The following is a 25,521-nucleotide window of genomic DNA, read 5'->3' on the forward strand; positions in this document are numbered from 1 at the left end:
TGAGGATGGTCCATCTACTACGGCTTGAGTGAACACTGAGAACTCTCGTCTAATGGTTGAGTCCGTCGTCAAGGGCAGTAAAATTTCCACGATTGTTGTCTTAGACAATGGTGGAGTGCATGTGGAGGCCACTACAGAAGATATGTCACACTCTGACTATCTGTCTGAAACTGAGATGGTAGCTCTTGCCAGAGTTGGACTAACACTAGAGCAACTGTTTGGCTGACCCAGAGATGTGGAGTGGGCTATTCATAAGGGGGTGATCTATTTGCTACAATGTAGACCTGTGACATCACAGCTAGCATGGTCTCAGGACGAGTTGAGACATGAACTGGACTCTGCTATCCTACCCAATGATGCCACTACCACTGCCAACATTGGAGATGTTTTGCCTGGAGCCAATAGTCCGCTCTGTCAGTCTACAAATCTGCGCTGCGCAGACTTCGTCATGATACCATTGTTCGCAGGGGTAAATCATCCTCTATGGTACAATAACAGCAGAATATCCACTTCCCACCACCATGCGCTACTCAACATTTACAATACTATTTTGAAAGGGGGTGGAGCAAAAGCCAACTCTGAGTCAGAAGGTCCTGGAACTTGCAGTCTGCGGTCACAAGATATCTACTGCGGAACTGGAACATGAGTCAGCTTTTTACATTCACACAGAAACTGCAGATTGCTGCATTCTTCATTATACAAATTATTGTGAGCAGATTAAGGACCAGGAATGCTCAACACATCGGAGAAACATTCAGAATTCATTACGACACATTTACATCACCATCAGCCTTATATGCCTACCTGACTGCAAGCTATGCAACAGTCTTAGAGGTGCTGATGTTCTACTCCCGAGTCTCTCTAGCGTCCGCCCTCTGGCAGACCATACTGTTCTCACTGTTGGCTGGCGAAAATCAAGAACTGACAAAAGAGAGTCTATAAGACACCGCAACACTGCTGGTTGGGAAGCAAACGCAGTGTCAGCCCAGATACCAGCTGATGTCAAGGAGCTGACAAAAACCACGAAGACTTGTGATAAGTGGCCAGAACTAACCAATTTGCCACCTAAAAGAGATACCTGTCTGGTTGGACATCAACTGTCCCCTAGCTGCTGACATTATGAAGTGCATGATCCATAGATACGAGCATCGCAATAACAAAGAGCTGGACTTGATGACTAAGACCTGGGGTCTAGACAGTTTTCCCATGTTGGTCTTGATACACACAATGTTGAAGACATCATCTGACAGTGAGCCAGTTACACAACTGACAAGGATAGAGTCTGACAGTGACATTGTAAGCCACCTCAAGTCTATCAAGAAACCAATCGCCAGATGGATGATCAGGCAACTGATGTGACTGGCGTGCACGGCGGCGGGAAGGCGGGAGGTGACCAAGGATGTCAGTTTGAGGATGGTCCATCTACTACGGCTTGAGTGAACACTGAGAACTCTCGTCTAATGGTTGAGTCCGTCGTCAAGGGCAGTAAAATTTCCACGATTGTTGTCTTAGACACTGGTGGAGTGCATGTGGAGGCCACTACAGAAGATATGTCACACTCTGACTATCTGTCTGAAACTGAGATGGTAGCTCTTGCCAGAGTTGGACTAACACTAGAGCAACTGTTTGGCTGACCCAGAGATGTGGAGTGGGCTATTCATAAGGGGGTGATCTATTTGCTACAATGTAGACCTGTGACATCACAGCTAGCATGGTCTCAGGACGAGTTGAGACATGAACTGGACTCTGCTATCCTACCCAATGATGCCACTACCACTGCCAACATTGGAGATGTTTTGCCTGGAGCCACTAGTCCGCTCTGTCAGTCTACAAATCTGCGCTGCGCAGACTTCGTCATGATACCATTGTTCGCAGGGGTAAATCATCCTCTATGGTACAATAACAAGCAGAATATCCACTTCCCACCACCATGCGCTACTCAACATTTACAATACTATTTTGAAAGGGGGTGGAGCAAAAGCCAACTCTGAATCAGAAGGTCCTGGAACTTGCAGTCTGCGGTCACAAGATATCTACTGCGGAACTGGAACATGAGTCAGCTTTTTACATTCACACAGAAACTGCAGATTGCTGCATTCTTCATTATACAAATTATTGTGAGCAGATTAAGGACCAGGAATGCTCAACACATCGGAGAAACATTCAGAATTCATTACGACACATTTACATCACCATCAGCCTTATATGCCTACCTGACTGCAAGCTATGCAACAGTCTTAGAGGTGCTGATGTTCTACTCCCGAGTCTCTCTAGCGTCCACCCTCTGGCAGACCATACTGTTCTCACTGTTGGCTGGCGAAAATCAAGAACTGACAAAAGAGAGTCTATAAGACACCGCAACACTGCTGGTTGGGAAGCAAACGCAGTGTCAGCCCAGATACCAGCTGATGTCAAGGAGCTGACAAAAACCACGAAGACTTGTGATAAGTGGCCAGAACTGACCAATTTGCCACCTAAAGAGATACCTGTCTGGTTGGACATCAACTGTCCCCTAGCTGCTGACATTATGATGTGCATGATCCATAGATACGAGCATCGCAATAACAAAGAGCTGGACTTGATGACTAAGACCTGGGGTCTAGACAGTTTTCCCATGTTGGTCTTGATACACACAATGTTGAAGACATCATCTGACAGTGAGCCAGTTACACAACTGACAAGGATAGAGTCTGACAGTGACATTGTAAGCCACCTCAAGTCTATCAAGAAACCAATCGCCAGATGGATGATCAGGCAACTGATGGGACTGGCGTGCACGGCGGCGGGAAGGCGGGAGGTGACCAAGGATGTCAGTTTGAGGATGGTCCATCTACTACGGCTTGAGTGAACACTGAGAACTCTCGTCTAATGGTTGAGTCCGTCGTCAAGGGCAGTAAAATTTTCCACGATTGTTGTCTTAGACACTGGTGGAGTGCATGTGGAGGCCACTACAGAAGATATGTCACACTCTGACTATCTGTCTGAAACTGAGATGGTAGCTCTTGCCAGAGTTGGACTAACACTAGAGCAACTGTTTGGCTGACCCAGAGATGTGGAGTGGGCTATTCATAAGGGGGTGATCTATTTGCTACAATGTAGACCTGTGACATCACAGCTAGCATGGTCTCAGGACGAGTTGAGACATGAACTGGACTCTGCTATCCTACCCAATGATGCCACTACCACTGCCAACATTGGAGATGTTTTGCCTGGAGCCACTAGTCCGCTCTGTCAGTCTACAAATCTGCGCTGCGCAGACTTCGTCATGATACCATTGTTCGCAGGGGTAAATCATCCTCTATGGTACAATAACAGCAGAATATCCACTTCCCACCACCATGCGCTACTCAACATTTACAATACTATTTTGAAAGGGGGTGGAGCAAAAGCCAACTCTGAGTCAGAAGGTCCTGGAACTTGCAGTCTGCGGTCACAAGATATCTACTGCGGAACTGGAACATGAGTCAGCTTTTTACATTCACACAGAAACTGCAGATTGCTGCATTCTTCATTATACAAATTATTGTGAGCAGATTAAGGACCAGGAATGCTCAACACATCGGAGAAACATTCAGAATTCATTACGACACATTTACATCACCATCAGCCTTATATGCCTACCTGACTGCAAGCTATGCAACAGTCTTAGAGGTGCTGATGTTCTACTCCCGAGTCTCTCTAGCGTCCACCCTCTGGCAGACCATACTGTTCTCACTGTTGGCTGGCGAAAATCAAGAACTGACAGAAGAGAGTCTATAAGACACCGCAACACTGCTGGTTGGGAAGCAAACGCAGTGTCAGCCCAGATACCAGCTGATGTCAAGGAGCTGACAAAAACCACGAAGACTTGTGATAAGTGGCCAGAACTGACCAATTTGCCACCTAAAAAGATACCTGTCTGGTTGGACATCAACTGTCCCCTAGCTGCTGACATTATGAAGTGCATGATCCATAGATACGAGCATCGCAATAACAAAGAGCTGGACTTGATGACTAAGACCTGGGGTCTAGACAGTTTTCCCATGTTGGTCTTGATACACACAATGTTGAAGACATCATCTGACAGTGAGCCAGTTACACAACTGACAAGGATAGAGTCTGACAGTGACATTGTAAGCCACCTCAAGTCTATCAAGAAACCAATCGCCAGATGGATGATCAGGCAACTGATGGGACTGGCGTGCACGGCGGCGGGAAGGCGGGAGGTGACCAAGGATGTCAGTTTGAGGATGGTCCATCTACTACGGCTTGAGTGAACACTGAGAACTCTCGTCTAATGGTTGAGTCCGTCGTCAAGGGCAGTAAAATTTCCACGATTGTTGTCTTAGACACTGGTGGAGTGCATGTGGAGGCCACTACAGAAGATATGTCACACTCTGACTATCTGTCTGAAACTGAGATGGTAGCTCTTGCCAGAGTTGGACTAACACTAGAGCAACTGTTTGGCTGACCCAGAGATGTGGAGTGGGCTATTCATAAGGGGGTGATCTATTTGCTACAATGTAGACCTGTGACATCACAGCTAGCATGGTCTCAGGACGAGTTGAGACATGAACTGGACTCTGCTATCCTACCCAATGATGCCACTACCACTGCCAACATTGGAGATGTTTTGCCTGGAGCCACTAGTCCGCTCTGTCAGTCTACAAATCTGCGCTGCGCAGACTTCGTCATGATACCATTGTTCGCAGGGGTAAATCATCCTCTATGGTACAATAACAGCAGAATATCCACTTCCCACCACCATGCGCTACTCAACATTTACAATACTATTTTGAAAGGGGGTGGAGCAAAAGCCAACTCTGAGTCAGAAGGTCCTGGAACTTGCAGTCTGCGGTCACAAGATATCTACTGCGGAACTGGAACATGAGTCAGCTTTTTACATTCACACAGAAACTGCAGATTGCTGCATTCTTCATTATACAAATTATTGTGAGCAGATTAAGGACCAGGAATGCTCAACACATCGGAGAAACATTCAGAATTCATTACGACACATTTACATCACCATCAGCCTTATATGCCTACCTGACTGCAAGCTATGCAACAGTCTTAGAGGTGCTGATGTTCTACTCCCGAGTCTCTCTAGCGTCCACCCTCTGGCAGACCATACTGTTCTCACTGTTGGCTGGCGAAAATCAAGAACTGACAGAAGAGAGTCTATAAGACACCGCAACACTGCTGGTTGGGAAGCAAACGCAGTGTCAGCCCAGATACCAGCTGATGTCAAGGAGCTGACAAAAACCACGAAGACTTGTGATAAGTGGCCAGAACTGACCAATTTGCCACCTAAAGAGATACCTGTCTGGTTGGACATCAACTGTCCCCTAGCTGCTGACATTATGAAGTGCATGATCCATAGATACGAGCATCGCAATAACAAAGAGCTGGACTTGATGACTAAGACCTGGGGTCTAGACAGTTTTCCCATGTTGGTCTTGATACACACAATGTTGAAGACATCATCTGACAGTGAGCCAGTTACACAACTGACAAGGATAGAGTCTGACAGTGACATTGTAAGCCACCTCAAGTCTATCAAGAAACCAATCGCCAGATGGATGATCAGGCAACTGATGGGACTGGCGTGCACGGCGGCGGGAAGGCGGGAGGTGACCAAGGATGTCAGTTTGAGGATGGTCCATCTACTACGGCTTGAGTGAACACTGAGAACTCTCGTCTAATGGTTGAGTCCGTCGTCAAGGGCAGTAAAATTTCCACGATTGTTGTCTTAGACAATGGTGGAGTGCATGTGGAGGCCACTACAGAAGATATGTCACACTCTGACTATCTGTCTGAAACTGAGATCGTAGCTCTTGCCAGAGTTGGACTAACACTAGAGCAACTGTTTGGCTGACCCAGAGATGTGGAGTGGGCTATTCATAAGGGGGTGATCTATTTGCTACAATGTAGACCTGTGACATCACAGCTAGCATGGTCTCAGGACGAGTTGAGACATGAACTGGACTCTGCTATCCTACCCAATGATGCCACTACCACTGCCAACATTGGAGATGTTTTGCCTGGAGCCACTAGTCCGCTCTGTCAGTCTACAAATCTGCGCTGCGCAGACTTCGTCATGATACCATTGTTCGCAGGGGTAAATCATCCTCTATGGTACAATAACAGCAGAATATCCACTTCCCACCACCATGCGCTACTCAACATTTACAATACTATTTTGAAAGGGGGTGGAGCAAAAGCCAACTCTGAGTCAGAAGGTCCTGGAACTTGCAGTCTGCGGTCACAAGATATCTACTGCGGAACTGGAACATGAGTCAGCTTTTTACATTCACACAGAAACTGCAGATTGCTGCATTCTTCATTATACAAATTATTGTGAGCAGATTAAGGACCAGGAATGCTCAACACATCGGAGAAACATTCAGAATTCATTACGACACATTTACATCACCATCAGCCTTATATGCCTACCTGACTGCAAGCTATGCAACAGTCTTAGAGGTGCTGATGTTCTACTCCCGAGTCTCTCTAGCGTCCGCCCTCTGGCAGACCATACTGTTCTCACTGTTGGCTGGCGAAAATCAAGAACTGACAGAAGAGAGTCTATAAGACACCGCAACACTGCTGGTTGGGAAGCAAACGCAGTGTCAGCCCAGATACCAGCTGATGTCAAGGAGCTGACAAAAACCACGAAGACTTGTGATAAGTGGCCAGAACTGACCAATTTGCCACCTAAAAAGATACCTGTCTGGTTGGACATCAACTGTCCCCTAGCTGCTGACATTATGAAGTGCATGATCCATAGATACGAGCATCGCAATAACAAAGAGCTGGACTTGATGACTAAGACCTGGGGTCTAGACAGTTTTCCCATGTTGGTCTTGATACACACAATGTTGAAGACATCATCTGACAGTGAGCCAGTTACACAACTGACAAGGATAGAGTCTGACAGTGACATTGTAAGCCACCTCAAGTCTATCAAGAAACCAATCGCCAGATGGATGATCAGGCAACTGATATGACTAGCGTGCACGGCGGCGGGAAGGCGGGAGGTGACCAAGGATGTCAGTTTGAGGATGGTCCATCTACTACGGCTTGAGTGAACACTGAGAACTCTCGTCTAATGGTTGAGTCCGTCGTCAAGGGCAGTAAAATTTCCACGATTGTTGTCTTAGACAATGGTGGAGTGCATGTGGAGGCCACTACAGAAGATATGTCACACTCTGACTATCTGTCTGAATCTGAGATCGTAGCTCTTGCCAGAGTTGGACTAACACTAGAGCAACTGTTTGGCTGACCCAGAGATGTGGAGTGGGCTATTCATAAGGGGGTGATCTATTTGCTACAATGTAGACCTGTGACACCACAGCTAGCATGGTCTCAGGACGAGTTGAGACATGAACTGGACTCTGCTATCCTACCCAATGATGCCACTACCACTGCCAACATTGGAGATGTTTTGCCTGGAGCCACTAGTCCGCTCTGTCAGTCTACAAATCTGCGCTGCGCAGACTTCGTCATGATACCATTGTTCGCAGGGGTAAATCATCCTCTATGGTACAATAACAAAAGAATATCCACTTCCCACCACCATGCGCTACTCAACATTTACAATACTATTTTGAAAGGGGGTGGAGCAAAAGCCAACTCTGAATCAGAAGGTCCTGGAACTTGCAGTCTGCGGTCACAAGATATCTACTGCGGAACTGGAACATGAGTCAGCTTTTTACATTCACACAGAAACTGCAGATTGCTGCATTCTTCATTATACAAATTATTGTGAGCAGATTAAGGACCAGGAATGCTCAACACATCGGAGAAACATTCAGAATTCATTACGACACATTTACATCACCATCAGCCTTATATGCCTACCTGACTGCAAGCTATGCAACAGTCTTAGAGGTGCTGATGTTCTACTCCCGAGTCTCTCTAGCGTCCACCCTCTGGCAGACCATACTGTTCTCACTGTTGGCTGGCGAAAATCAAGAACTGACAGAAGAGAGTCTATAAGACACCGCAACACTGCTGGTTGGGAAGCAAACGCAGTGTCAGCCCAGATACCAGCTGATGTCAAGGAGCTGACAAAAACCACGAAGACTTGTGATAAGTGGCCAGAACTGACCAATTTTGCCACCTAAAAGAGATACCTGTCTGGTTGGACATCAACTGTCCCCTAGCTGCTGACATTATGAAGAACATCATCCATAGATACGAGCATCGCAATAACAAAGAGCTGGACTTGATGACTAAGACCTGGGGTCTAGACAGTTTTCCCCTGTTGGTCTTGATACACACAATGTTGAAGACATCATCTGACAGTGAGCCAGTTACACAACTGACAAGGATAGAGTCTGACAGTGACATTGTAAGCCACCTCAAGTCTATCAAGAAACCAATCGCCAGATGGATGATCAGGCAACTGATGGGACTGGCGTGCACGGCGGCGGGGAGGCGGGAGGTGACCAAGGATGTCAGTTTGAGGATGGTCCATCTACTACGGCTTGAGTGAACACTGAGAACTCTCGTCTAATGGTTGAATCCATCGTCAAGGGCAGTAAAACTTCCACGATTGTTGGCTTACACACTGGTGGAGTGCATGTGGAGGCCACTACAGAAGATATGTCACACTCTGACTATCTGTCTGAAGCTGAGATCGTAGCTCTTGCCAGAGTTGGACTAACACTAGAGCAACTGTTTGGCTGACCCAGAGATGTGGAGTGGGCTATTCATAAGGGGGTGATCTATTTGCTACAATGTAGACCTGTGACATCACAGCTAGCATGGTCTCAGGACGAGTTGAGACATGAACTGGACTCTGCTATCCTACCCAATGATGCCACTACCACTGCCAACATTGGAGATGTTTTGCCTGGAGCCAATAGTCCGCTCTGTCAGTCTACAAATCTGCGCTGCGCAGACTTCGTCATGATACCATTGTTCGCAGGGGTAAATCATCCTCTATGGTACAATAACAGCAGAATATCCACTTCCCACCACCAAGCGCTACTCAACATTTACAATACTATTTTGAAAGGGGTGAAGCAAAAGCCAACGTGGTATGTGAGGAGCTAATTGGGTTTCTTTAATACAGATTATTTTGGGCATTTTTGTGTTTATAAGTAGTTTTAAATCCTCTAAATGACTTCTTAAACCATTAATATTCCATTGAATAAGCATGATTTTATTTTATTATTATAATGCATGCAAATTTTTACTTCTTTACTTCATAGGAATTTTTTTTTCTTTTTTTTGTTACAGGGCGGAAAGATCCGCATAACGTTTGGAACTCCGTCCGGAGCTCCAAAGGATCCTCAGCTGTGTCATCATCATTGATGGACAGTTGAGATGACTTAGATGATGACGTGTTAAGGTTCCTAACAGGCACTTTTGACCTGTTATCGACTTTAGTTTGAATATTCTTCTTAAGCTTTTCTGACAGTTTCTTTCTCTCTTCTTAAGTTAATTCATGTTTCAAATTTTGCTGAACTTTATCTCTGTATATAAGACCTCCTGGTGAAGGTTTGACATAAGACTGTGCATTAGGTTTAGAGGAGGTCTGAACGTCTCGGGGAGATTTACTGGGCAAGACCACAGACTGTTCCCCAGCACCTGCGGCGAGGTGCTGAACCAGAGCAGCCACCTGCTCAGTCAATGCACGCACCATACCCTCCAAGACTGTACATGAGGAACACTGTGCGGTCTGAACAGGGACAGATACAGCTTCAGAGTAAGAAACTCCTTTTTTTGGAGATGGGGCGACCCTCCTCCTGTACTCATTACGCGCCTCGTTAAATGAAAGCTTTTCGATAGTCATGATTTTTAATATTTCATTTTCTTCTTTAAAAATATTACACTCTCTTGAATATGCCGGATGTTTTCCCTTGCAATTGATGCATCTCAACTATCCTGTTTTCGGTCCAAACTATCCTGACCACATCTGTCACCATCTCGCACTGCAGCTCATCCTTTATTTCCTCTTCACTACAGTCCATAAGGTCTCGACAGAAAACGATTCCCTTGGAAGAGTTCAGAGAGGCATGGAGCTGGACAGTAAAGTAATCGCTACCTGGTCGAAAAAGCTCGTCATTTTAAGGAACTTCTTGGATTGGATGCAATTTGCAGCCTCCAACAGGATAGTTCCATTCCTCAGCTTTCTTATAGATTTAGGTTGCCCTCCACAGGCTACTAAAGATTTGTGGATAAGGAACGGGCTCACCTTAGTCAGGGTTTTTCCATCTTCCTTATGACTTAGCACAAGAAATAAAGGTGTAGGAATATTTATCTCATCGTCGGCTTGTTCTTTTTCCATTTTTCTTTGCTTGTTTTGATCGAGCTCACATTCTGAGTCAGACAACTGCCGTTTTTTCTCTAGATCACTTTGACCTCTTGTTACAACACTTTGCCCTAGTTTTGGGGTGGTTTCGGTTTCCATAAGTATTTTAACCAGCGCATCGTGTGTAAGGGTGCAGGCCGAGATACACCGGGAACGGGCACGCCCTCGATAAAACTGGGTCCCGTGGGAGCCCAGGTTAATCTACCCCAGATCCCCGGGGCCCGGTGTTGACTCGTTTAACCAGGCTGGGTATACTCGCACGGCCTGGGCTCGCACGTTGCAGCAGGAGCTCCGACACTCCTGCTCAATACACACTTCCTGACCAAGGACATCGAAGTGGCTGGCTTCTGAACCAGTACATGACTTACGCCTCGGCAGAGACAAGCTCACATCAGCTCTCACCGACACCAGATAGGGCACCTAGTGCCGGCTTAAGCACTCCCAGCGAGCCATGTACTGGAACGGTCGAACAGAGCGGGTACTAATAGGACCCTGGAGGGGGATTGGGTAGGAATTAAGGAAATGGTTAGGTGGGTGTGGGCAGTTTAACGTCATACCCAGGGCGAAGGCTTTTTCTCAGAATGCATTTCAAAGTTCTCCTTAATGTAATGTTACACGTATTACTGTACCTTACTTCTGTACAGAATATATAATAATTATAACAAACATGTATTGATCTACTGATGAAATTATTAATTATAATAAACAAGTAAACACGTAAACAGAACTACGGAGCTACCAAAGCTGAACTTCTAATTAATAAAATCATTTTTTATTTTTTATGTGTTTTATTTGTATATTGCTTTTGCGTAAAATTTTCCTAAACGGATCCCAATAGTCTTTAGTAGATTTCATCTTACAATATTACCAACATTGTAAGTTACTACAGCCTCATGGACACCTAAGTTTCGAGTAGTATCAAATTATACAAAAGTGTTTTTGGGTATTCGGTTCTATATTATATTATTCACCGACTCGTTTAGATTTCCAACATAACCTATCTGGTAATAAAACAACAATACCAGCTGTTTCTAACCAACATTTTAACTGGCAGTGCTGTCAACTGAAAAAAAAAAAAAAAACAAAAATATTCCAATAACTATGTGAATGTGGAACTATATCAACTTTAAGAACGACAGCGAAGCTACAGAAATCAATAAAATTCATTACAGCAGTGTATATTTTAAAACGAATTTATCACATGTTTCTTTTACTGAAATATTACATATTAATATCACTGTAACCGGAAAGAAACGTATAATTTATAAAAGAACAAGGTATACACTTCCCTTCAAAATAGAGTATAACTAAAAGACTCTATACAAATATTCCGTGGAACAAAACTGAGGGGACTTTATGTCACTTGAGTTTAGAAGAGATGTTCCAGTCTCCAGTGTAGCGAGTAGCAACATCACCTCCTTCTTGTTCAACACATTTTGGGTTAATTACCGTAAACAAGGAGTCTCGCAGTTATAAAATAGTTCACAATTCGCGAATACGTATTTTCCCTTTCGGCGTGAGATCAAATCCTGCGTCCAGACATCTCACTGTACCTTATTATAATATAATTCAGTCAATAGCTCTTAATACATAGATCCGCGTTGCTCACACTTCACAAGACATAATAATAGCAAAATAAGATATTAGAATAGCAAAAATATCTTTACTTCATGTAAAAAAATTTATGAAATAAAATAATCTTAAATGAGTTACACAAACAATAGACACTCATTATTTGCATGTAATTTATTTAATAATTCAGTACTAATATTAACAAGATAATTTTCAAAAAGTTTTTATTCACAAAAATATTACCAAAGACTTTTTTGTTTATTTTCGCGAAATAGATAGGAATCCCCTAGGTAAACTGTTTGGGATTTCTAGCACACAAAAACATAAGAACTGCAGAGACTGTGTTAGAATAAAATACACATCCACGCAATAAAAACTCAATGACTATTTCATAATATGTAATAAATTAACTAAATACTAACCAATCCCGAAAGTATAGAATTCGTACAAATACAAAGAACAAATAGATATACACAAATTAAGTGCCACATTTCATTAAGATAATGAGCAGATACATCTTTACTATTTTATCTCTCCTTTATTTTATTATTTTGCTTTACTTTACTTTACCTAATTTTTACTTTATCTTGATCACTTATCACTAACACTATCACTTTACACAACATATTATATAGAGTTATAGTTAGAAAAGAAATCCGTCTAAGTATTTTTCGATGTTAAAAACTTATTCTTTTCTAAAAATTCTAACGAATTTGTAGAGGAGTCCAAATCCCTGAAGTTTGCTCACACTCACAGGCCACTATCTCTTGACATTGGAAATATATACACAAATACATAAGATTCAGAAACTCTGGAAGACATTCGAACAAGTGTCTAAAAAGATCAAACAATAAAGGACTAAACGTGTCAGTTATAATAGAACTGCTAGAGCTCTGCACTCATTGTAATTAATTTGTGTTGTAGAGTCAAATAAACCATACTTATTAGACGAGGGGTTCTCATTTTTCACATATTTTCACCATTAGAACTATGCACTCAATGTAATTAACTTGTCCTAGAGGGTCAATATAATTAAGACGAAATTTGTTGTATAAACTTGGAATTAATCTCAGCTAAAATTGAAGATTTGGTGGAGATATGTGAATGATACATTTGTTGCTTTCCTCTTGCTAACACTAAATTGTAGGAGTTTTTATTATTTATCCTTCCATCCACCTCACGATGGAAATAAAATCCAAAACAAGCTTCCCTGACCTAAGTGTATTAAGAGGGATGACCAAAAGACGACGGGGTTTTGAAAGAAAACACACATAGATAAATATGTAAAGTATCAATCTAACCAACAAACTCTGTCAAAGGAGTATCATACTCGTTATTTGATATAAAACAAGAGCTAGCCTCATATAAAGATAGATTAAGAGAAAATTATAAAAATTGGCTCGGAATTTAGACAGAATGGATATTTTCAGCCAGTAATAAACAATGCATTCGTAAAAACCAAATAAGAATTAAAATACATATTTTTAATTAATAATTTTGAAGGATACGAACATCTTCTCATCTCTTTTTATTACATAGTGGCTAACGAAAGTTTATGAGGATTTCCCCCAGAAACAATGCTGTAACTCAACAGCATTACAGAGACAATCGGAATGTCCAGGGCGCATTGTAATGCCGGTCTGGCGCTCGCCCGACACAGGAATGTTTGCGCAGTTGTGAAACCATGAAACTGAAATAAAATTAGGCACTCAAAGTAAATTGAATTGAGCGCGACAAAGGTGCAATAAAGGCGGCGACATCGCGGTATTACCTGGCTGAGAGCGCGCTGCTCAGCGGTGGTCCGATACCATCGTTAGGGGCTACGTCCTGGCCATTTGTTTTATCACTTATAGCGATAAAAATAATACATTTCATTAAGTTAGATCTATGTTATTTCCCCCCTGGAAATCCACAAAGTTGTGAATAATAGTGTAAAACCTGTTACGTGCTTACGTAGGAATTATTGGAAACTTTCCGCAGCTGGAATAAACAATAACTTTTGTCAGTAGTGTACACTACAAACTACTTTAACACGAATCTTTTCACGGAAATCACATAGATCCTCTGTGCTCTGGAAAGGCACATTTGGATATGACTCAATTTTTGAGCCCTTTTCATCTAACAGCAAACTAATAAATTCCAAAAATTCAACATTTGGTTAGTTTACATTCTACCAGCTTTTTCTTATTGGAATCGAACACTTAATTTATAAGCAAACACTCCAATAATAGTCACATTTTATTTTTTTTTTAAGTCTTTCGTGTTCAATTAAACACATGATCAGTCCCACATGACTGATAAATAAAAACTGATATAAAAAAAATAAAAGTGGTTTCATTATTATTGGAGTGTTTGTTTATAAATTAAGTATTTGGTTAGTTTGTTTGCTTGTAAAACCACTGCATATAACAATTACGCTAACAAATGAGGTTACATAGTAACAGTGTTCGCAAAATTTACAATTAGTCCGGACGTGAATCCTTGGGCACAAAAACCCTGGCCAAAACCTTCCTAACATCGTGTTACTCATAATGTTTTTCCATGAGGCATGCGCCCAAGTTCTTATTTTTTCACTAGAATAAGCTTCCTAGACGCTTTCATGGGGACCAGGAATTCCGCTTAAACTTCAAATATACGATATAGCAGCGTATAGAAGGACCTATACGAAGTAACGAGAGAGTTATCCTACAAACAGATGTACTGGTACTGCTCTTTGACCTTTAAAACCTAAAGTTCAAAATAGAAGTTAGTGACTCCTCACATCCAATGGAGGATTGTCTACAAGGAGTTCGGAAAAAAAATTAACTTTAAGATATACATTGTTTTAAAGTGTAATGTAAGATGTAAAGTGTGTCCAAAGTCCAAATAACAATAAGAATGTTTTGTTATAATAACTGATACCAGGGTATTCCTTTTAGCATTCATCTCTGCTAAACAACCCCTTTATAATGATGTAAACCTTGATCTAAGCTTACGGTAAAACTCTTTTGGATATCTACTACCTTAAAAACTATTTATTAAGTCCAGTATTCATTTACTAAGTTTAACTTTCACAATTGAAGAAAAGAATATTAAGAATATTAAACCATCTAGAACAGGACCTATATTGTAAATTTTTCAATTTTTAAACCGGTGTAATTTTTTAAGGACTAAACTCTTTGAAGTCGGATTTGCAGCATTTTACTCTACTACTAACTACCTTTAATTTGATGTACTACTTGAACTATGCTCTCATTTAAGATTGTATTCTGACTCCTTACGGGCCATCTTCTTGACATGACAAAAAATGGTAGTTACTTCAAAAAGTAGATTTATAGGTTCAGTAATGGTGTACCTTTAGTTTTATTGCTTTACCTGTAATCGTTCGAGGGTTACCAAACCAATGAGAAGCTGCCTCTAAGACTATCAAAGGTACTTCCAACATAGTATACAATAGCGCCAATGAAGGAATTCCAAAGAGCATGTAGTAGAAGATATTGAAGGAACGTCTAAAGTGAAGAGAGGAGTGATTAATACTATTTGAAGAGGGTAGGGTTTGGGAAATGTGTGTCAAGCAGTCGGTTATGAACGATGATAATGATTAATATAAAATAGTGTTCAAATTAAGAAATAATTCTGCGATACGGTACTTTAAAATGTTATGCATATTATTAAATATATTTTGTGTAATAAAGTATATATTTATTGTAAATACAAATAAAACAAACGTACCTAGGTTTTGTTTCAGTGAAATTTAATGATTAGTTCTTATTAAATAAACAAATAAAAATATATATTTGTCACTCGTACTGTGATTTGAATTTGCCATCAATTTCCTTAGATGTATTTTTGTCAAAATGTTCTCTTTAGCGTGTGTCAAAAGTTATATCCCACAGCCAGATAGACAGATAAATTGACCTGAGTTATCGCACAGACGGACGGACAAACAAATGGACTGCCCTGAGTTATCGCACAGACGGACGGAAAGACAGATGGACTACCCTGAGTTATCACACAGACGGACGGACAGAGAGATGGACTGCCCTGAGTTATCGCACAGACGGGCGGACAGACAGATGAACTGCCCTGAGTTATCGCACAGACGGGCGGAAAGACAGATGAACTGCCCTGAGTTATCGCACAGACGGGCGGACAGACAGATGAACTGCCCTGAGTTATCGCACAGACGGGCGGAAAGACAGATGAACTGCCCTGAGTTATCGCACAGACGGACGGACAGAGAGATGGACTGCCCTGAGTTATCGCACAGACGGGCGGACATACAGATGAACTGCCCTGAGTTATCGCACAGACGGGCGGACAGACAGATGAACTGCCCTGAGTTATCGCACAGACGGGCGGACAGACAGATGAACTGCCCTGAGTTATCGCACAGACGGGCGGAAAGACAGATGAACTCCCCTGAGTTATCGCACGGACGGACGGACAGACAGATGAACTGCCCTGAGTTATCGCACAGACGGGCGGACAGACAGATGAACTGCCCTGAGTTATCGCACAGACGGGCGGACAGACAGATGAACTGCCCTGAGTTATCGCACAGACGGGCGGACAGACAGATGAACTGCCCTGAGTTATCGCACAGACGGGTGGACAGACAGATGAACTGCCCTGAGTTATCGCACAGACGGGCGGACAGACAGATGAACTGCCCTGAGTTATCGCACAGACGGACGGACAGACAGATTAACTGCCCTGAGTTATCGCACAGACGGACGGACAGACAACGACAGCCTTTCGGGTCCTTAACAAGTGACGTATATTTATATTATTTTAATTTCCCTACTATAATGTTTTAATAGTTTGGCTCAAGAATATACTGACATGAACTAAAATGAACGGCCGTTGGAAAATTTCCAATTATAGCATACCGACCATTTCCGGACACCGTTCCTTTGTAAATAAAGCAAGCGTAGATGCTAGTGGAGGTTTGCACTTGTATATTATGCAAACACAATAAAAACAAGAGCGCCAGAGGTCTGGAAGCTATTACTCTCTCCGACCGCATTCCGAAGCGGACCGAGTGCGTGGAGAATGCTGCGGTTTTTACAGTAATGAATGCGGTCACCCCACATCCGGTAGAGCTACCAGCTACTGTCCGATACAGGTACGGTACTGCCGGAATTTATTTTTAACTTATTTTGGGTGTGTCAATGGTTGCATTCTACCTGGATTCTTCTGCACCTATTGATTTTTTTAATAATTCTGTAGGATGGGTCGTTACAGTTATTGTTTATGGTCCGATGCCATTTCAGATTTGCTTGCTTTTGAAAGAAATAAAAAGTTATTTTTTACAATCACAATTTACTCTTCAAAATATTACATAGCTGCAAATATCGATACTTCGATGCATCCTCTTCTAAAAGTTTCCTATATACATCCCTGTCGTTTCTGGAGTAGTGATCTTGAGTGATTTCCTTCTGTATTGAATATTTGTTTGGTGTGGTGTTGCAAGTTTGTTTTGTGACGTTTTTTATGTTTTTGAGGAACACTATGGAGTGACAGAAAATGCTAACTCGAGACTGCCACTGTAACTTGCTCGAGTCTTTTCTCCGGCCAAAGACGAACCCATTATGTGAAGCTCTTGAATGAGAAAATTTGGCTCTAATAAGACGAAACTACATCCTACTCCTGGAGAAAATTGTTTCCTGAATGTCTCCTCTCAGTGCAGGGGTGACGTTATCTGGGCATCAGGCTACACAACTTTACAATTGTTTTATTTAATTTGAGGTTACCAGAAATCCCAAGTCTACAAACATCGTGCTAGGATCTTAGAAGCTCTGTAGGAAGCAATCACTCAAATATTTACACACCAGTCTTCCATAAAATGTTGCCGTCCCGCCACCACTAGTGCTTAATTTGATCGTTCCCCGATTCTTCGCAATAGTAAGGCAGTTGCGACAACAGTAGTTGCGTCAGAGATCAGATAAGCAATAGACACGGAAGTTTACCTGGGGCGGGGAATTGGTCTGTCTGCAGTGGGAACGGACAGAGATCTATTCGGGGCAGGAAAGATAGATTAGAGCAGGATATCTTTATGTAACTATTTGCAATTTTTTACCTTTGTAGCTGGAAATATGGCTCAATATCTGAGATAGAGATAAAATCGGAGAGATAATTGGGTATATTATTGATTTCGTATTTATAAATCAAAGCAGGCCTGGTCCTGACGTCTCACGTTTTGAACACCGGTCCTCTTCAGGGGTTTTTTTGTTCAAAGGAAAACACTTTGCAGACTCCATGTAAAATGTTCGCTAACGCTCAGCCAAATCACATAGAGTGACATGTGCCATCGTCAAACCCAGTATTCCTTCCTTTTCGAGATTTCCTCTGGACGGGCAGACAGAAATGAATTATTCTAGCCCCACGAGTTGTTTTTTCGCTAACGTTTAGCTAACAATCTCACACTGAGTTCCATTATCCAAGAAGCAATAAATTACTTATTTTGTCTAACATCTATTTTATTCAGAAGCTACTACAACATTGATATTGCACTGTTATTTGATATGGTTGAAATATTGCCAATTTTCCTGCACATAATTCTAATTTAATTTTGATATTTCACACGGATATTTTGAGCTCCAAAAGCTGTACTCTGCAATGATATACTTTCTGTGAGGAATTTATGAAGCTTCCTCGATAAAAGTAATACTAGCTTATACTTTGTATATTTTTATATTCTCAGTTTTGTACCTTCACATTTCTACCTAGTTTTCCAGTTCATAATTTGAGACTACGCACAGGATAATCTTAATACCCTCATTCAGACTGAAGATATTTCAGAAATCTATTCGAAACGTTGAGCATTAATTGTTTAACAGCCTCCTCGAACCAGTAAGAGAATGTGACATATGTCCTATTTGAAAATAACACTAATAGACTTAAGCAATAGAAGCTATCAAAATAGAGTAGTATATAAGAGACTTGTTCTAGTTCAGACTTTTCTACATTAACAAAAAACTCAATGTTTTAAAATTATTGTATTTATTTAAAATTATTTAAAATTTTTTTGTTTATCAACAATGCAAAATTTGATTTAGTATTAAATATTAATATTGCCGCCACTTACAAGAAGTTCTTTTTCAATAAAACAACTGTAAATTTGTATCTGTTTTCTAAAATAAAATAAAATGCTATATTTTATTCATCGATAGAAAGATTTCCTATAGACACATACTCATTTTTCTGTGCTTTTATTCCGTAATACAGTTTTTTTCCAAATTCTAATTGTTATCTATTATGAAATACGTGCAGTTGTAGTTTATTAAGAAAAATAAATGTAAGAAAAAATAAAAAATAAGTGATTTATTGATTCTTGGGTGTTTTTACTCAGTGTAAAATTTTTAGCTGAGTCTTTGCAACACTCGTGGGGCTAGAAACATTCCTTTCTGTCTGCTCGTCTGGAAGAAATCTTGAACATGAATTGACCGTATATACTTATACCTATATACCTAAGTTTCGCATGATGCTTCATTTATATATTACCGATACTGAGTTCGATGATGTACACGTCACTCCATGGGATTTGCTTGGCGTTAGTGAATGTTTTTTACACTGATCTTATGGGTAACCATGATGGATAAGAGAAAATAGCTGAATAAATATATGTTTAAACAAACTGTGTACAATCATATGGCAAACATATCAGCTTTCAAAAACTGACAGTCTTATTCAGCCTAAAACCTAAAAGTCGGTTTACTTCTGCGTACTCGTACGTTGCAGTACCCTTGCTAGCTTACCGAAACTTTTATTTGAATACTGCTATAAAACCTTTCTTACCGAACAGAACTGTGAGTATATCATGTGACAAGATATCTCGAGAAAAACTAAGATGTTTATATTTTTTGAAAAAGATGTGCACGGAAGATGTCTTAAGAATGTTATATTTTTCATTAGTAAACAGTAGATTGAATTATGGTATTTTCTGTTGGGGTGGGACTTTTGACAATAATTTGAAACCAGTTTTTACACAGCAAAAGAAAATTATTAGATTAATTAAACGAAAAAGTAAATTTGAACCATCTTGGCCTTTATTTGTAGATTTAAGAATTCTCCCTCTAAAATATGTGTTTGTATATAAAGTATTAAAAATGTTTTTACGTAAAAAGTGGGAATTTGAATGAATTAAATAATTGTTACAAAGAAAAATTGAGGTGTAAAGAACGTTTGGAAGTACCCAAGCCAAATTCGACATTTTTTACAAAAAGTTATTGTTTTATGGGTTCTAGAATTTTTAATATTATTCCGAAAAGCATTGCAAATTGTACAAATGCTAAGTTGTTTGCAAAAACATTGAAGTTTTGGCTTTAAAAAAAGATAATATTGATCACCTTATTAATATACAAGTCAAACATTATTCTAAGCGGCTAGGTTTGTTGAAGTTATATTGCCACAATTGCATTTATGTAGTGGGACTTTATGTGGTTAAATAAAACATAAAAATCTTTGTAGCGCAAAATGTTTAATATTAGAGAAGGAACCTCTACACAGGCTTTGCCTTAGAGGCCCTATGTTTTTTTGAAAGTAAATATATATTAGATATATACTAGAATGTGTGTGTTAAATTTAAACTTGTATATAGTATTTTTATTCTCTTAATAAATTATGATAATTTGTGATATTGTATAGTTTAATTTCAGTAATTAATTTAAGACTAAATGTGAATTAGTATTATTACCATCTTTTTTGATAATTTTGTACCAGATTATTTTAGTTGTGATGGATTGTAATTACTTTCTAAAAATAAATATATTCTATTCTATTCTATTCTAATTTAATTTTGCCTTATAATTCATTTCTATATAGACAAGGAAGAGTTCTATGATGGTGCATGTCCAACCACGGAATTAGCCTGAGCGTCACTGATGCCTATTACCTAGTAGACTAACACAATTTTTATTTTTCCGCCGAGAGGACATCAAAATTTCTTTTCTGTGTAATTTTATGTCTGTTTATCTGTCCGCAGAACATCTACAGAATAAAATGACCAATATAGATTTAGAATTTTTAATGCAGCTTTAGCGAAGTCTCTTACACTTGGCGTGGCTGTATAAAAAGACAAAAAATTGAATGTTTACTTTTAGAATAACCACTAATCCTAAGAATATTCTCTTATTGGCTGAGCATTAGCGAAGGGTGGAGCTGAAAAATGCTAATATTAACGACTGTAAACACGTAATTAGTGTTAATACAGAGATAAATGTGTACAAAATAAAAATGGAAAGCGGGAGGTACAGAGCACGATCACCAAAACAAATTTAAGCATAATAATTTCATAACCAAATCAACAGTTAATCTAAATAATAGTGCATAGTAAATACCCAAACTCAAATCTTACAAATAGTCTGCAGGACCAGATATCTCTATCAACACGAATTAGAACACACAGGATAAAGGTTATACTATAAATATAGTATATTTTCTCAATATAAATAATAATTATACCTTAGACTGTCCCGCAGCACCCCATTAAACTGTGGCACCATGGTAGCAAGGTTACATTACAAAGTTAGTGTAATTTATTTCAATATAAATACGTATACCATAGACTGTGCCGCAGCACCCCATTAAACTGTGGCACCATGGTAGCAAGGTTACATTACAAAGTTAGTGTAATTTATTTCAATATAAATACGTATACCATAGACTGTGCCGCAGCACCCCATTAAACTGTGGCACCATGGTAGCAAGGTTACATTACAAAGTTAGTGTAATTTATTTCAATATAAATACGTATACCATAGACTGTGCCGCAGCACCTCATTAAACTGTGGCACCATGGTAGCAAGGTTACATTACAAAGTTAGTGTAATTTATTTCAATATAAATATGTATACCATAGACTGTGCCGCAGCACCCCATTAAACTGTGGCACCATGGTAGCAAGGTTACATTACAAAGTTAGTGTAATTTATTTCAATATAAATACGTATACCATAGACTGTGCCGCAGCACCTCATTAAACTGTGGCACCATGGTAGCAAGGTTACATTACAAAGTTAGTGTAATTTATTTCAATATAAATACGTATACCATAGACTGTGCCGCAGCACCCCATTAAACTGTGGCACCATGGTAGCAAGGTTACATTACAAAGTTAGTGTAATTTATTTCAATATAAATACGTATACCATAGACTGTGCCGCAGCACCCCATTAAACTGTGGCACCATGGTAGCAAGGTTACATTACAAAGTTAGTGTAATTTATTTCAATATAAATACGTATACCATAGACTGTGCCGCAGCACCCCATTAAACTGTGGCACCATGGTAGCAAGGTTACATTACAAAGTTAGTGTAATTTATTTCAATATAAATACGTATACCATAGACTGTGCCGCAGCACCCCATTAAACTGTGGCACCATGGTAGCAAGGTACAAAGTTAGTGTTATATACTCAGACTGTGCCGCAGCACTCCATTAAACTGTGGCACCATGGTAGCAAGGTTACATTACTAGTGTAATTTATTTCAATATAAATACGTATACCATAGACTGTGCCGCAGCAAGGTTACATTACATTTCAATATAAATACGTATACCATAGACTGTGGCACCACTGTGGCACCCCATTAAACTGTGGCACCATGGTAGCAAGGTTACATTACAAAAAATAGTGTAATGTATTTCAATATAAATACGTGTACCGTACACTCTGCCGCAGCACCCCCATTAAATTGTGGCACTATACTAGCAAGGTTGTATTACAAAATTAGTATAATTTATTTTATCAATATGATTATACATAATTTATTTATCATTAATTAAGTGATTTGTTTAAATATGTATACCGTAGACTGTACCGCAAACCCTCACTAAGCTATGGCACCGCAGTAGCAAGGTATACAAAAAAATGTTTATCACCTCTCTTTATAATACTGTACTTCAAAAATTCTAAATGGCAAACGCAAAAACGTCATATCACTTAATACAATATATAAATAAATCGTGATTGTGATTAATGTTTTAGTAGATAAGTTGTATTTTGATACAAATAATCAAGGTAATTCTATTGTAGTAATATGTTTTACAAATCTAAAAACTTGGTTCCATCTTATTTAACTGTCTCAAACTGGAATTGATTATAATAAGGATTACTAACGAATCTAACAGTGAAGATAATTTGAAGATATTGAATAACAATAAGTAACAACAAAGTAACAATAAGTCTAGTAATTCTATTTTTGTAATATTGTTTACAAATCTAAAAACTTGATTCCCATTTTATTTTACTGTCTCACACTGAAATTGATTATAACAAGGATTACTGACGAATCTAACAGTGAAGATAATAATAACAATAAGTAATTAGACTTGATAAGTTTGCACGAATTTTTAGTAAATTGATAAACAGTTTGCAAAAACTCAGAAACGGGTACACTATAAATCAACAAGCTTTCTAGACATTTTGTATTTATTATTCTTTAAATGTTTGAAATTTTCTAAATCTTTCTAGTTAAAAATACAATATTAATTGACAACATGTCGTGGGAGTTTTATTTTAGGCTCCACCAGTGAACATTACAATTACAGGGTATTTCAAAACTTGTTGAAGGTTGTTTAGTTCAAATAGATTAATTTGAATTTGTTTTTAATGTATAATTTTGTTTGTTTTTATTTTTAAAACTTAATAAATAGAACAATACGAATAAATTATATTTTGAACGTAGTCTATTAGGAAATAGTATTTATATTTTTAGTTTTGCTTTTTCTTATTATTATTTTGAATTACAAAAGTGCTCGATAGAAGGACAACAGTAGTAGTAACGTACTTAGTTTTTAAATTAAATTACATTTTTAAATATTGTTTCATTTTAAATTTTTGAGAAAGAAAACTCCTACTAACATTTGAACTTTGGCTATCGTTTTTTTAAATTAATAAGCTCTCTTTTGCTTACAATTTTTTTTTTTTAATTAATAAGCTCTCTTTTGCTTACTAAATACCGGTACAGTATGTATATACGGTGTAGTTGGTTATTTACATTGTATTCATTATTTAAATCATCATCATCATCATCATCGTTAGACGTTTCCGTTCTCACGGGTCGTCGTACACAGCCTCCTCCACTTTAGTCTATCGTTCCATGTCTCCTCTTCATCCACCTGTATTTTCTGTAGTCCCCTTCTCTCTATGTCTTTCCACACTTGGTCCTCCCATCTTCCTCTCGGTCTTCCTCTTGGTCTTCTTCCTCCTTCCTCCTTCTCCAGTGCTATTCTAGGCATTCTATTATCTCCCATCCTCTTCACATGCCCCATCCACTGTATTCTTCTTCCTTCCATTGTCTCTTGCAGTGAAAACTACCTTCAATCTTTCTCTGGTTATTTCGTTCCTTATTCTATCTCTTCTTGTAGTCTTCTCTATCCCTCTTAAAAATCTCATTTCTGCAGCTTGCAATCTGCTTAAATCATTTTTAGTCCACGTCCACGTCTCTGCTCCATATAATAAAATTGGTTGGAAATAAGATTTATACATCAATACTTTTGATTCTTTCCCAATGTTCCAACTCCACACAATCTTCTTTACCATATTGAAAAACTTTCCACTCTTCCATATTCTGTTTCCTATCTCTTCTCTTATTGTGCCCCTATCTGTTATGATACTTCCTAAATAACAGAATTCCTTCACCTTTTCAAGTCTTTTTCCTTCAACTAACACGTCTTTGTTATTTTCCATCCCTTCTCTCTACTTTCATTACTTTACATTTTTGTATGTTCATCTCTAAACCATATTTCTTCGCCACTTTTGCCCATTTGTTTAACTCTCGTTCTAACTCTTCTTCCCTATTTTCCCATATCATTATGTCATCCGCATATGCTATTGTCTTAAGTTCTTCTGCTCCTCTGTTTCCTTGTACTTCTAGAATAATTTCATCCATTATAATATTGAAAAGGAAAGGTGACAATATGCTTCCCTGCCTTACTCCTCTCTCTGTTTTAAAAGTATCTGTATATTTTTCTTCAATTCTTACGCTGTTTTTTACATATGCCGTACAGGTTCTTTATTCTTTCTACTATTCCCTCACGCAATCCTCTCTTTCTCATACTCTCCCATATCCTTTCTCTCAGTACCTTATCATATGCCTTCTGTAGGTCTATGATAATTATTTAAATTTAGATATGATATGATAGTATTAACACGTTTATTATTTAAATAAATATGTTATATCTATTGTAATAAAACAACGGAGAACCACATAAAAATGTGCGCATAAGCACTCAATATAGTTGTTATTAGCACAAAATCACATTTATTAAGTACAGAACAATTAATTATTGCTCAAAACAACTTATCATCGTTGGGATAAATGCATCAGAATACAAATGGTCTATTAATTAAAACATATTCTTGGCGTTTTACTTAACGAAGAATAACCCAACACTTGTTCCACAAAACATTTTATAATAAAAGAAATAATAAATCTAAAAACTTATAAATATTTTTGTATAAGTACTTTTATTACCGAAAGACATGGAGATATAATATATTTTTGTTAAAGATTTTTTAAACTTCAATTTTACAAAAATATTTATTTATAGCATAACCATAAAATCCATGGCAAAATAATAATATACTATAATATATAATAATACAATATATAAAATATAATATTAATATTAAATATAAAGATTTTATAAACTTTTTAT

At 39.0% G+C, this 25,521-nt stretch overlaps 2 protein-coding genes across 3 annotated transcripts in view; both read right to left on the minus strand.

Annotated features, from left to right (window-relative positions):
- Nucleotides 1-25,521, minus strand: part of LOC124358023 (chondroadherin-like protein) — a 124,213-nt gene that overhangs the window by 90,553 nt on the left and 8,139 nt on the right. The window lies entirely within an intron of this gene.
- LOC124358553 (keratin-associated protein 16-1-like) lies at nucleotides 15,731-17,634 on the minus strand. Its single transcript, XM_046810855.1, has 2 exons — nucleotides 17,611-17,634; nucleotides 15,731-16,528 (listed from the first exon to the last, which is right to left on the minus strand). Exons 1-2 carry the CDS (start codon nucleotides 17,632-17,634, stop codon nucleotides 15,731-15,733), a joined length of 822 nt encoding a protein of 273 aa, XP_046666811.1.

The sequence above is a fragment of the Homalodisca vitripennis genome, chromosome 3 (genome assembly GCF_021130785.1).
Source record: "Homalodisca vitripennis isolate AUS2020 chromosome 3, UT_GWSS_2.1, whole genome shotgun sequence".
Lineage (NCBI taxonomy): Eukaryota > Metazoa > Arthropoda > Insecta > Hemiptera > Cicadellidae > Homalodisca > Homalodisca vitripennis.